Source organism: Hoplias malabaricus, chromosome 12 (assembly GCF_029633855.1).
Source record: "Hoplias malabaricus isolate fHopMal1 chromosome 12, fHopMal1.hap1, whole genome shotgun sequence".
NCBI classification, from domain to species: Eukaryota; Metazoa; Chordata; class Actinopteri; order Characiformes; family Erythrinidae; genus Hoplias; species Hoplias malabaricus.
This window is the reverse complement of record NC_089811.1, coordinates 37,031,692-37,045,435: the sequence shown is the minus strand read 5'-3', so window position 1 is coordinate 37,045,435 and position 13,744 is coordinate 37,031,692. Positions and strand designations below refer to the sequence as shown.

The following is a 13,744-nucleotide window of genomic DNA, read 5'->3' as shown; positions in this document are numbered from 1 at the left end:
CTGAATGTTGCCTCAGATAGACATGTGCACTGAACTTACAATCTCCCAAAATAGGGCACATGCTTAGACAAGGCTTGAACACTTCTGACAAACTCACAAACACATTTGGTTTACTGAAGAAAACCTGCAGAAATTCTAAACACTTTTTTTTGCACCACAGCCATCCACTCACAGACTCAAAATATTTTTTTTTTGATTCTTGATTAAAGAAAGAAGGATGAAGAGTTTTATAATCTTATTCAAAATATTCAAGAGCTGGTTTTGTGCAATAGTTTAGATGTGTGAATCTGTCTAATTTATTTATAAATGGTCTCCACAAATTTTGGACATTATTTCAGTGATCCTGTGTAGCGCTGTCCAAAATTACTGGGTGGTGAGGCACAAATAGTTGAAGCTGATTGGCTGGTTGTTGCTGTGCTACACCAGAGGCAAAGATGATCTGTCAGGGGGTTTGTAGCTGGTATTTGCAGGAATTAAATCAAACACTGGTAATTAATTTAATAATGTTTGAATAAATTGCATGAATATATGTAAAGTTATATGTGTTATATTCCTTTAAGCAAAACCACCAACTGCAGCCGTGTAAAGAGGCACAGGCCCGACAACACGAATATGAGCACAGTACAGTACAGTGATCCGGGGGGCTTTTGTGCTTGGAGCCCTAAAAATAAATCGGCTCCCAACGGCCACCTAAAAGATCCGACTCAAAGAGTCGACTCTAACAAACGATTCATCTCTGTCGGAGTGACAAAGAGAAGGCGCTCGGAGGGAGAGGAGATAAAAAAGCAGGTTTTCAGACTCGCTGTGTGGATTTTTGCTCGGGGTTTTTCTTCCTGGGATTGAAGTCTTGTGAGTCTTTTACCAGCGAGCCGTGTTGGTCGGAGTTTATTTAGTAATATTCGGTGTGTATGGAGGTCTCCAGAGCTGAGAGGCCGTTGGTATCCGTGTGTAAAGTGGCCGAAGTGAAAAACCTTCGTTTGAATCGCCGTCTGAAGTGAAGGGAGCCGCCATGGCTGGAGCTGCTGGGTCGTTGAATCCTCACCTCAGTATATGAAGTGTATGGAGGAAAATAACTAATGTTATCGCGTTTAGATGACAAACAGCCCTGAATTCTCGATGCTTAGACGCGTGTTTAGTCGCTTGAGGCTTAAAAAATAGTGTAACGGTAGCGTTAACGGAATTACAGCCTTTAGAAAAGGAGAGCCGGCGACTCCGTGTTTGTTTGATGGGGAACCTGTGAAAAGGCCAGTTTCATGACTGCGTTGATAGACGACGTGTGTTTTAACATTTTAACGCTATACTACAGCAGCTAAGATCCTGGGAAAAATGATTTGAGAGAAACAGACGCTTGGGAAGGGTCCTTTGGAAGGATTTTAAGCAAAATTTCTAACTCTTACACCCCACTGGGTCCTAAAGGATATAATTTGCTAATAGAAATAACGAGATTTATTGGGATACACGGAGAATTGCTGGACTTGAAGGGTTTTTAAGGATGTCTGGGCGGCCTAGGACCACCTCCTTCGCAGAAAGCTGCAAACCAGTGCCGCAGCCATCAGCCTTCGGCAGCATGAAAGTCAGCAGTAAGTATCTGTTTTTACTGAATTTATTTGGAGAAACAACACAACAACAACAACGACTTTTCAGGTTAGGCTCAGTCTTAACAAGCAGACGAGGGAGAACAGCGTACACCTCTGTGTATGGGCTCGGCTCAGTGATTACAGCTGAGATTTGGAGCTCAGAAGTGTCACCTTTTGGGAAGAGTAGTGAGACGTGCCCCATTTTTGAGACTCACTCCAGACCAGGCCTCACTCTGAGAGAGAAAGAGAGAGAAAGACTCAATATAAACGACGTGCAGAATTCAGCCTTCAACATCACAACGGCTTCCACGAAGCCACATTTGATTTCCTAATTGGAATCCACCTTAAATATGTCCCTTCCACCTTAAAGAGGCATTCCACTGACACTGAATAACCTCTGCTTTATCAAACCTTTACAGTGAAAACAAGGCCATGCACCGTGGATTAATCTGAAACGCTTTATTCTAGGGAGACATCCAGATTCAGAGTTGATGGAGAACTGTTCACCGCGGTGAAGATAGGAATCAGTCTAAAACATTTAACGCCTCTGAAAGTCCTCTCACGTGAAGTGGTGGGGAATACACTGCCTGGTGCCTTAGTAAATTGTATCAGACATTTCTGAGAGTAGCATTTATCCTAGTTCAATGTGCTCAGGATTTTGATGAAAGGAAAATTTGTCTCCAAAAACAAAAAACTGTTCAGCAGTCCTCATCTCTCTGTGAGATATGTCACTGTGTAAATGCTGCAGAGTTCAGAGGCGTTCTGCTGAGCTTGTGAACTAACCAATGCTGAGCCGAGGTTCTGAGTGTCGAGCCAAACACAGCCCCAGAAACACACACAAACAGGGCGGGTTCCTGTCAGTCAGTGAAAATGCCTCTTCTAGGCCGACCCTGTAGGTGGTCTGGAAATAAACACTGAACACTTGTGGTTTTAAGTAAAAAATAACTTACACTTAATTTCTGTTTTTGTTATTAATGCGCCAACAAAAAATGATCCAAGGCTACCTCATTTTGCCCAGTAAGGGAAGTGATAGGTGAAGCTTTTGCGCTCCTGAGGCATTGGTTCCTTTGAGTTGTTTTTAAGCGCCGTTTAAAGTTCTGCTCTACACTTTGCCTTCATTCACTACATGGGGATCTATCCCCACCTCAAATTCAATTACCCCTTCACTGCTCGCCTGCTGCACGAAAGCCCCACTCCGGAAGTTGAAGGGATTTGTTCCTTAGTTTTATGATGTAGGAAATCCTGGCTGTCTAAATGCTACTTTGGGACATTGTAGTTTTTTTGCTGAAATGCCCAGCCATGGTGTTTACTGCTTATTTAATTTATGATGCATTTTCTAGCACATAAAGAAACACCACACGGACATGTTAACAAGGTTAAACACTTCATGGTCACTGGAAGGGTTCTTTAAACATGATGCATGGTTACGTCAAACCTCTGGCAAAATCAATAACTGCTGACCAGCCGTATTGTTGTAGAGTGTGTCCAGCACATTGTGTGTCAGTAAGTTTTAACAGCAAATGGAGGGCTGTCACACTCAGAATCTGCATGTGATTGATTGCGCACTGTAAATAGGCCTCTGTGATATTCTAGACAAAGGTGAACCTGTCACAATAGGCTTTTTTTTTTAGTGGAGATATTGCCCCAGAAATATTTATCATAAACAATATTGTTTTCATTTTAAAACTGTATTATGTCATTAGCATAATTATGATATAATAACAATCAGTTTCACTTCTTTAGAGAGCAATAAGCTAAATGTTTATTAATTAAATTAAACCTAAATTAAATAAGTCCATCTTCTGCAAACAAATCAAATAAGTCTCAAGAGAATATAACGACTGGCTAAAATATTTTTGATGTTCATTCATACGCTTAAATATAATCATTGGACACAAGGCGGGAACACACCCCGGAGGGGGCGCTAGTCCTTCACAGGATGACACACACTCACACATTCACTCACACCTACGGACACTTTTGAGTCACCAGTCTACCTACCAATGTGTGTTTTTGGACTGTGGGAGGAAACCGGAGCACCCAGAGGAAACCCACGCAGACACAGGGAGAACACACCGCACTCCTCACAGACAGTCACCTGGAGGAAACCCACGCAGACACAGGGAGAACACACCACACTCCTCACAGACAGTCACCCGGAGGAAACCCACGCAGACACAGGGAGAACACACCACACTCCTCACAGACAGTCACCCGGAGGAAACCCACGCAGACACAGGGAGAACACACCACACTCCTCACAGACCGTCACCCGGAGGAAACCCACGCAGACACAGGGAGAACACACGACACTCCTCACAGACAATCACCAGGAGGAAACCCATGCAGTCAGAGAGAGAACACACCCACTGTGTCCGAAATGACTCCCTTTGCTCTGTTCTCTGTGTTACTCACTATACAGAGCACTTTTATAGAGAACTGGAGTCAGGAAGGTAGTGAACGATTTCGGACACTAACTTATGCAGTTTTTTACTAAATGCAGTGCATTATGGGTATCTGTTTTTCACATGTGTGTGCATTGTGGTATTGTTTGAGTGCACTGAAAATTCTGCACTAGGTTTTCGGACACTCATACAAAATGGTGGAACCCAAAAATGGTGCACTATGTAGTGAATAGGGCGCAGTTTTGGACAAGCCGACCAAACCCCTCACTGACAGTCAACCAGAGCGGGGCTCGAACCCACAACCCCCAAGTCCCTGGAGCTTTGACAGAGACACTACCTGATGCACCATTTTCATTTCTGTTCAATTTCAGGCTTAAAACGACAGAAAACACAGAATCAAACATCAGCAGGAGGAGGTAGAAAAGCACAGAATGTGTACCAAACCTTTTCTGAAAAACTTGTCACATAGGCACTGTCACGTTAGCGGTTTTGTCCTGTGTGTTAGTAGAGAAAGTCATATTCATCTAATTTTAACTGTTCATTTTAAATAAATTAAGCATTGTTAGTTACAAAATCATATTCTACCCATTTTCTTCTTAAAGGAACCCTTTGTAATATTTTCATCTTAAAATTATAGCTTGGAAATCTTTGAGATGTTTGACCGAGCTGTAATAGAGTTTCAGTCATTCAGGGCACTAGGGGGCGCTGTGTCACATGTGCAGTGATGTATAAACCAGCTAAAACATCATCGTTTATTCGAAAAACCCTTTAGTGATATTGTAACTTTTCCACCGCGTCCGAGCCTCAAATTTTCTGTGATATTTGGTGGGTTTTTTTTAAATTTTGGACGTTTTCCATTCAGTTTTTAATACGTATTTTCATATTTTGCAAGAAACTCGGTGGATGGAAAACCCTCAAAGCCCACTTATTGCTGTTTATCTGTGGAATGAATAGAAGACCACATTAGATCTGGAGGTTGTAATTACAGTTTTGGGGTTTACTAGGGTTTAGGGGTACAGATAAAGGGTAGATGGAGTAGATTTTGCTCGGTGTTGGTTGGCCCTGTTTCTCTGTACCTCCTTCCTTGAGGGTGTTGGTGGAGGCAGTAATTTTGCCACCTGTTCTTTAAAGCCCCTTCCAGGAATGGCTTCAGTTGCCTGGGTACTTTTTGTTTGAAGTACAGCAGCAGAGGCTTTTTAAAGACAGTAGTGCCATGAGAGAGCAGGGGAACATGCTGTACTCTGTGTGCACTCAGCTTTCTTTAAGTGAATGGAAAGCCTTTGAGTTTCTGTCCTGTTTAGCGTTATTGACCAGAATGTCATTTCTTCTCACATTTCTTCTTAATTTAGGAGAGGAGCTGATCTTATTGGATCCCCCACAGCGCGAGACGTGGAACAGAAACACCAATGGGAAATAGTTTTCTCTTGCCGTAACGTTTAAACGAGTAACAAGTCGTATGATGCGTCCACTTACGCAAAAAGACGTGATGAAAGCACAATTTAAAAAGTACTACACTGTCTACTTTTATTAACTGAGTTATTTGAGTTTGATTGGGTGATGCCTAATGGCCAAGTAGAGGGAGGGAGTGAGGAAGGTAGGTGTAGTTTCACTTAACCTTAGACGTGTAGAATACGAAAATAATCAACATGTAAAGATCCAGAAACTTAACCCTGAGCAAATAGTGTCAGTAATGTGTGTCAGTTTAGAGTTTGTGTGTATTCTGTGTTCTCTGCCACTGTACATTACAGGCCTTTTCACTGTACGTAGTTATTAGTTATTCTTCGATTACGGATTTGAAATATTTTGATGTCCCTGTGAAGGAAAGAACGTGGCTTTGTTCAGTGCAATAATAAGCACCTGTCCTTTTATAAACATGAAACGAGAAAGGAAACGTGTTTCAGAATGAATTTTAACCTGCTTCAGGATGCACATAAGGTTCCTTTTGATCTTGTCTCATTCATGTGCTGAACACTCAGAAAGCCTCCCACGGCTCGTAAAAATTAGCCAGCCTTTGTTCTGCGCATCACAAGTGGCCGAATCACAGAATCAGCAGACCTTATCAGCAGGAAATGACTGCCCCACGACGCCAGTCAGCTCAACGGCATGACGAAGTAACGCTGAGGTTTTTTTTTTTTTCCTTCCACAATGCAAATCTGTAATAAATGGATAAGTGCAGTTACGTAATCCTGGGTTAATGGCTGAAGGAGTTTTTCAAAGTAACATGCAGAAAATGAGGGTTGAACGCAGTAAGTGCAGAGTGGCCCTACTTTGGTTTTCTGGATCTGAGCAGGGCACTTCAGTTCCGGCTTTCAGACTTCTGCACCACTGCTCTGAATGGCAGATTTTTGTTTAGCAGAAAAAAGGAAATCTTTCCTCCCACGGACTCGTCATCTTGCCCAAGTCCTCTCTTATATTCGTTTTCTTGAGAGCTTTAAACTTCACTGAACTTCTTTATCCCTATTCAGCTGAGGACCTTAGGCTCTGTCCACACGAAACCGACGTCTCGGGTCACCCAGCTGGTCTCGTCTCAGGAGCTTTTCAGAAGTGTCTTTCAGGGGAGAGTTTTGAAATCTCTCTTTTCAGTGTGAGTGTGTGGACTGGAAAATCACAGCGTTTTGAACGTTCTGACACCACGTGTCCTTCTCTGGCGGGCCACCGGGCTGCTTCTGTTTACACTGCAGTTTGAGATTTGATTACATGTGTATAACTGCATTTCTCTTTACCTCTACATTGCACTTGGGTGTGCCAGAATGTACTGAGCTCTGTACCTGTTATGTTCACCTGGACAAAGCTCCAAACACTTCTGTGGTTATGAACCAAACCACAAAGTAGCAGCTATTGGGACAATTTGAGAAATTAATGGTTGTTGGTGAAGAACGTTAAGGAAATGTTCATATGACAAAGGCGTCACGTTTCTGGGCTCAGGAGCATCCAAGGGAGTGCATTAAAGTTTTTAATGTTGCATTTTCCCTGAGGTTGAGAATCTGATGGTGAGCGCACATTTTTTTGATAAAATATTTTTAAAAAATTAATTTGGAGGGTGTCTGAGACCCGGTTTACACGCGGTAGTTTCATCAGACTAGTGTTTGGGTTGCGTCCTGATAATATTTTAACCACATGCAATGTATTCTAAAGCTTTTCTGCTTAGCCTCTTAGAAATCCAGCTGCTCTGTGGCATGTATTATGCAGATTTGCTCTTGGGTTCATCTGTGGACAGTTTGTGCTCATCCTCCATGCTTAGCCTCCTCGTGGACGTTTAGGATTTTGGTTGTTCACATGTTTTTGAAAACATTTAAACTTCCATAAGGTTTGGCCAAAATGTCTCTCATCGCCTCCTAGTGTTTTGAGTAAATCTGTTTTAAATGTGTCTTGGGTGCGTTTACACCTATATTTAGCCTCTATGTGGATAATTATCTAGATCTAATCTTGATGATGAAGGCGCAGGGTCTGAGATTTTGGAAGATGGAGAACTGTAGATCCATTTACAATTCCCATGTGTGTAATAAGAGCACTTTCAGAAAAATCGTTTCAGCCTTTTATCCTACTGACTTTCTCTCTCTCTCTCTCTCTCTCTCTCTCTCTCATTGAGTAAGAGCACATATGTTGTTTATGCTGGCATTCTCACTACTTGCTGTGTCTTCCTCTCCTCCACAGATGCGTCATCTATTAATATAAAATAGAATAGTTGTCACTTAAAACTTAAACAGACCGTGCAAGGACACCCCTCTTATTTTTATTTTTTTTATTTATTATTTTTTTGCTATGGGTTGATGTTGCTGCTGATCATTGTTCACTAGATATGAGTTTGTCTTAAGCCTTTCACAATTCTTACATAATTTCCTGATCACAATATTCTTTCACAGTTGTTAGCTTTCAAAATCTTATGATTATGTTGCAACAAACACAGTGAGAACTGGGTGTGATTTCCACCCCCCCCCCCTTCCTTTTTAAATACAATTCATATTAATAAAAGAAAGCAGAACATTAATTTTACCAGATAATCAAATAAACCAGTTTAACCACTTCTTACTTTAATAGCTGAACACAATATACATAATTAATTGTAAAGCTAATGATTATCTCCTAAAATGACGAAAGCCTTGTGTGGATTTTGCACGAGAAACAATTTTTATATAAATAACTGTAATGGAAATGCTGAAGAGGAATAAATAATGTGGTCTCGTTATCATTATCATCATAGCGGTGTATAACTGATGACCACAGCTTGTGGACGGCTGGGTGGAGCTGGTGTATTCTTTAGGGTCAAAAGGCTGCACGTTGGACCTTCATGTCTAAAAATGATATCAGTTACTAATTATGACGTCTCTCACTTGAGTTTAATCACATGTTTTCACTGTAATTAATCATCTTGCTTTCTTTTTTGAAAGACATCTTTAAAGTCATTCTATCATCTCTCTCGCTTAGTTTTACTACACAAACCGTTCAAATCAGATTGTAATGTTTAATTTTCCACTGTTAACAGAAGTTTGCAGAAGGTTTTATTCCTGCAGGATGCAGTCATCTGAAGTATTTCTGGCTGTAAACCTTTTAAATAAATGTAAAACCACTGACTGCGACAGACCTAGTTCTGTGCTGGAATTTGAGTTCACACAGGGAGGGGACACAGGGACATTAAGCGTGTCTCATTTACAATCAGTTGCACATATACAAGTCTGGGCAGACGATTAGAGGAAGCTGCTGTAGTGGCAGAATCAAGGTCTGAAGTGGGACGCCTGACTTGTCAGACTGCCTCCCCTGGGTTTGTTTGTTGGAAAGGCAGCTGTCCAGGAACAACGGGATCCTTGTTTAGGATTTAAAAACCACTGCAGTGACCATCTCCTCATGAATGAACACAAAGTGGATTTAACAGGATTAACCTGCAATGTTTAGTAGTTGTAAAAAGGATGTTGTCTTTTCGTGGCTCAAATAGCAAACTGAGGTCTGTGGAGCTTAGAATTTCAGCAGTAGATCAGTTTAGGATTTGAACCTCAATTTGATAATGTAATCGCCTTACTGACATTTATATACACTATTACACATGAGTGATTAGTCCCTTCACTTAGGGATTGTAGTTGTATAACATTTTGTTGCAGCTGTGTTTATTCCATATCCTGTCAATAACCCAGGCTTGTCTTTGAAAGTGCTTTTAAAAAAAATAAAAAGATAATAATAAATGCACATTTTCCATAAAACTAGTGTAGCACTGTACTTTTTAGGGAGAAGGAAGTCATTTTCATATTTGAAAATACTTTTTAATCCAGTGGAAATTACATTATTCTGAGACCCATTTACACGTGTGTGTGTGTGTGTAATCAGTCATGACCAAAAGTGTTGGAACTCCTGTAATTTCTCCCAGAAAATGATTGAAATGACACATTTTTTTACACATGTATTTCCTTGGTGTCTATTGGAACAACACATAAAACAGAGATAAAAGCCAAAACTGACACAATTTCACGCAGAACTCCAAAATTGGGCGAAATTGGCACCTCGACCATCAACAAGCTTCTTAGGTTCAACTGGAACTCTGGACCACTCTTCTTTTCAAACTGCTCCAGGTCGCTCATGTGAAGGGTGACTTCTCCCAACAGCGATTTTAAGATCTCTCCAAAGGTGTTCAATGGGATTTAGACCCAGACTCATTGCTAGCCACTTCAGAACTCTCCAGCACTTTGTTTCCTTCCATTTATGGGTGCTTTCTGAAGTATGTTTGGGATCATTGTCCTGCTGGAAGACTCCTGACCTAGGACTCAAACCCAGTTTCTGATACTGGGCCCTACCTCCTTTGGTAATCTTCAGACACCCGGTGCCAGCAGCAAAACAACCCCAAAACATCTTTGAACCTCCACCATATTTGACTGTAGTTACTGAGTTCTTTACTTTGTAGGCCTCGTCCTGTTTTCAGTAAACAGTAGAATGATGTGCTTTACTAAAAGGTCTTATCTGTCCACAAGACGTTTTCCCAGAAGGAATTAGGCTTACTCACGTACGTTTTGGCAAACTGCAGTCTAGCTTTTTTATGTCTCTGTGTCAGCAGCGGGTTCCTCCTGGGTCTCCTTCCACAGCGTTTCATTTCAATCGAATGTCGACGGGTGGTTCACGCCGACACCGATGCACCGAGCCCGCAGGACCGGCTGGAATTACTTTTTCAAAGATTGAGTCACCTTTTTATCTGGTTTCAGGTGTGATTGTGACATTGCTCAACACCTGTTATGTGTCACAGGTTTAAATGAGCATCACGAGCTTGAAACAAAGTTATTTACCCACAGTTTTGAAAAAGGGCCAAGTATTTTGTCTATATATATATATATATATATATATTTTTGTGGTGTTCCAGTACACAAAGGCAATAAACATGAAACTGCAGTAATTTCCAGGTAGAAATACTTCATTTTCTGGAAAAACTCCAGGGGTGCCTACACTTTTGGCCATGGCTGTGTATTTATAAATAAATATATCAGAGATACTTTACTAAATATCAAACATGGCCCTTTTCATGTTGTGAGATGCATGAAAACATGGAAAGATTATATCTCGTTACATTTGGTGGTGAGAAAATGATTAGTTGCTCATTTCATTTTTATTTAAAGTACAGTTAAATCTTTAAAGCCATGTTGTAAATTTCAAGGGAATGTTTTATATTGTTTGTACTTTGGGAAACTGAAGTGTATAGTGCCCGTGATTTTGATTTAATTTAATTAGTTTCATTAGCCACTACTCTCTGAGATCAGTTATGTTCAAACTATCACTCTCCACCTGTGTTCTCCCCACAATGCTTCATCTGCTGGCATCGTCTGAAACTTGAGTTGGTGTACTTAGGGCTTAAAAGCCACATAAGAAAATGACTTATATTAGTTTCTGTCCACTGTAGCTCCTGTTGCTCCATGTCTAGTTTTTATATCATAAATATAATAAAGAATAAGATATAAAACCTCAGTTTTTATCTCCAAACCCAGAGGTGATGTAGTGGAACTGAAAATCCTCTTTCCAGAGCGGTGTGTAGTTAACGAAAACAGAGAAGAATGGATGAGAGAATATTTACTCTTTGGCTAGACTGAATGATAAAAAAGTACAGACAAGCCTTTGATGGTGTGTTAATCAGTTCTGGTTCTGGAGGAGCACAGATCTTGCCATAGTTTGTGTTCCATTACAGCGACACTGGATTCAGATCAAACCTTCAGTTATAAATGATCAGGGGTGTGTAGATGTTGTTTGAGCATATCTCCACAACTGGTTCACACAAAAGATCTGAGGTTTTGTCCTGATCTAGTGTCTGTTCTTTTTTTTATCTTGAGAGTGGTCACAGGATCAGGGCTTGGTTCTTGATGCCAAACCACTCGGGTGTTTTTTTATGGAGGGAAGGGGAGAACAGGGAATGAAGAAGGATCCACGAGCAGGGAGTGACCTTCCCACACATTTATGACTGAGCTTTTGTTTAGTGTGAGTTGAGGAAACACTACTGTGGATTTCAAGGAAGCACTTTGTAAGCAGCCGTCTTTGATGTCCCTGTATTTAACGTAAAGAAAATGTTAAATCATGAAAAAAAAAAAATATATATATATAAAAATAAATCACCTGCTCTTTTAAGGTGGCTTGGAAACTTTCTGTGAGAATTTGATGTCATCTCTCTTCTGTGTTTCTCAAACCCTGCGATCGTGACTCCCGTAAATGAGGTCAAACCCAGCTTCATGCAGATCTTCCTGTGCCTTCTAGACTCAGCAGAGAGCATCAGTACAGTTTAGTTTGGTTCAGCTGTTCACCTGCTTCTCATTCTCTTATATTCCTTTCACTGCATAAAGTGCTGATTAGAGACAAGTGGGAGAAGCAGTAAAAGCCTGTTTGGTTTCGCTGTTCTTGTTAATTACCTGAATGCGTTTCACAAAATTCTGAATGAAGAACTTGTGAAACACTTCGAGGCTTTAACTCTTGTTTTCGTTATCCTTCTGTTGGAGCGTTTCTTGCCGTTTTAAGCTAACACAGTGGTGTTTACCCTGCAGAGAGCATGACCGGTCCCGTTCTCAAAAAAGGCTGTGTGCTGTATTATAATTTACATCTCACTTACAGCTCTTACACAGATCCCTGTTTGTGCATTTGGTTTTTGTGCAAATGACTGTGCCCTTCTTCAACAATGCCCCTCTTCTATTCTATAACAAATCCACTGTAACAGGATCATTTTCATTGTATAGTACTCTAGATTTACACCACGTACAAATGTACTAACGCTGCTGTGAACGTTTATTTTAGGATAGGCCCTTTTTTACAGATCCGTGAATTGGGTAGAAACTTATAATTCTCTCAAACTTTACAATTCTCATTGCAACACGTGGGTTTCATTTTGATAAAATCATTGCTTCTCTGAGTTGGAACATCTAGTTGTGGACAGTGGTCTCCAGTAACTCATAACATTTAACAAATGTACACTGTTCTCTAAAGCACCTCACAGACACTAAGTTAATGAAGTCATTTTTCATGTATTTCAGTCTTTATTTTGATAAATAAAACAAACTTCTCGCTGAAAAGTGCAGATATTCATCTTTAAAAAGGGCTGGCCCTAAAATGCCATTGTTCCAGTACGAGATGCGACGTGAATGGCGTCTCTCACGCAGCCGCGTGTTTACAGCACGTTGTCTCCCTACAGCCACAGTCTCTTACACTTTAGAGAGAAACTGCACGGGTTCGGGAGGCGGGACTCATTGTTTCATCCAAAACTGCTAGGAACAATTCAATAGTGGCTGGACTGGTATAGAGACATGTCCATACGGTCTCTATTCCCAATCCTACGCCCTTGGCCAGACCACACGCGGTACGCTGCCGCAGTTAAAGCGGTCGATCAAATTAAAGCAGCGTGTTGTAGTTTGAAGACCCCTGTGTTAAGTGATTATTTGATTAATTTTATTTGTTTTAACAGCGATGGATGGTGATGGAATTATTGTCATGGCAGAAGAACTGTGTCATACAAACAATTTAAGTCATTTAAATATTCAAACAATATTTCTATATTTCTTTTATTTGAAAGTTGTCCGTTGCTGTGTTTAAAATCACAGTTAAGATCTGACCCTGTTACAGTTATAGTATTAATTATAGTAACATACGCTATTGAGTGTTCTCTGAGGAAGGAGGAGCCAAAGACTCAAAAAGTTACAAATAAGTTAAAGAATCTTTTGGGTAACGTACATATTTTTTGGGAACTTTTCACAGTTTCTGTCCACATTTACACACACTTCACACCAGAGGGAAACTTTGTTTTTTTTGGTTACTTTTTAAATCAATATTTTATTTATTTATTTTTCCTGACTGCGTCAAATTCTTGTTCGTCCCCTGAGTAACATGACTCTGGGTCTAAAGAGTAATTCTGATGGAACAGCAAGAGCAAAACTCCTTCAGTTATAAATAAATAGTTGGAAAAGTGTTAATATTGCATTCTCATGTTCTCTGTTCTTTGTGCTGTGTTGGATCTGAGGTGCTGTCTCTAAACCCGTTTGTTTTACAAATCTGGGCTTTAGATTTCCGTATTAAACCTGCACGCGACATTTAGAAATCAGGTCTTGACGGAAAGCCCAATTTCTCTAGTGACGTTTGCTCTTCTCTCTAATGAGCAAAGACGTGATAAAGATGAATTAGTTTTGTGTCGCACGGGCAACGCTAACGGCTAATAGACTCTTTAAAACGTTTTTACTGAGCGTGACTGGGATCAGTGTGGGGCTGGGGGTGGCGGTGTTTATCCAGTTAAAGATGTGCTTTCATTCTTAATGCGTGATCATT

At 40.6% G+C, this 13,744-nt stretch overlaps 1 protein-coding gene across 2 annotated transcripts in view; it reads left to right on the top strand.

Annotated features, from left to right (window-relative positions):
• The first annotated feature begins 730 nt into the window (after nucleotides 1-730).
• The window catches only part of gsk3ba (glycogen synthase kinase 3 beta, genome duplicate a), a 51,908-nt gene continuing 38,894 nt past the window's right edge, over nucleotides 731-13,744 (top strand). For both annotated transcript variants that reach the window (XM_066686187.1, XM_066686186.1), the window contains exon 1: nucleotides 731-1,580. In XM_066686187.1, coding sequence (XP_066542284.1) covers nucleotides 1,493-1,580 — 88 coding nt within the window. In that variant the 5' untranslated portion in view covers nucleotides 731-1,492. The remainder of the gene's footprint in view (nucleotides 1,581-13,744) is intronic.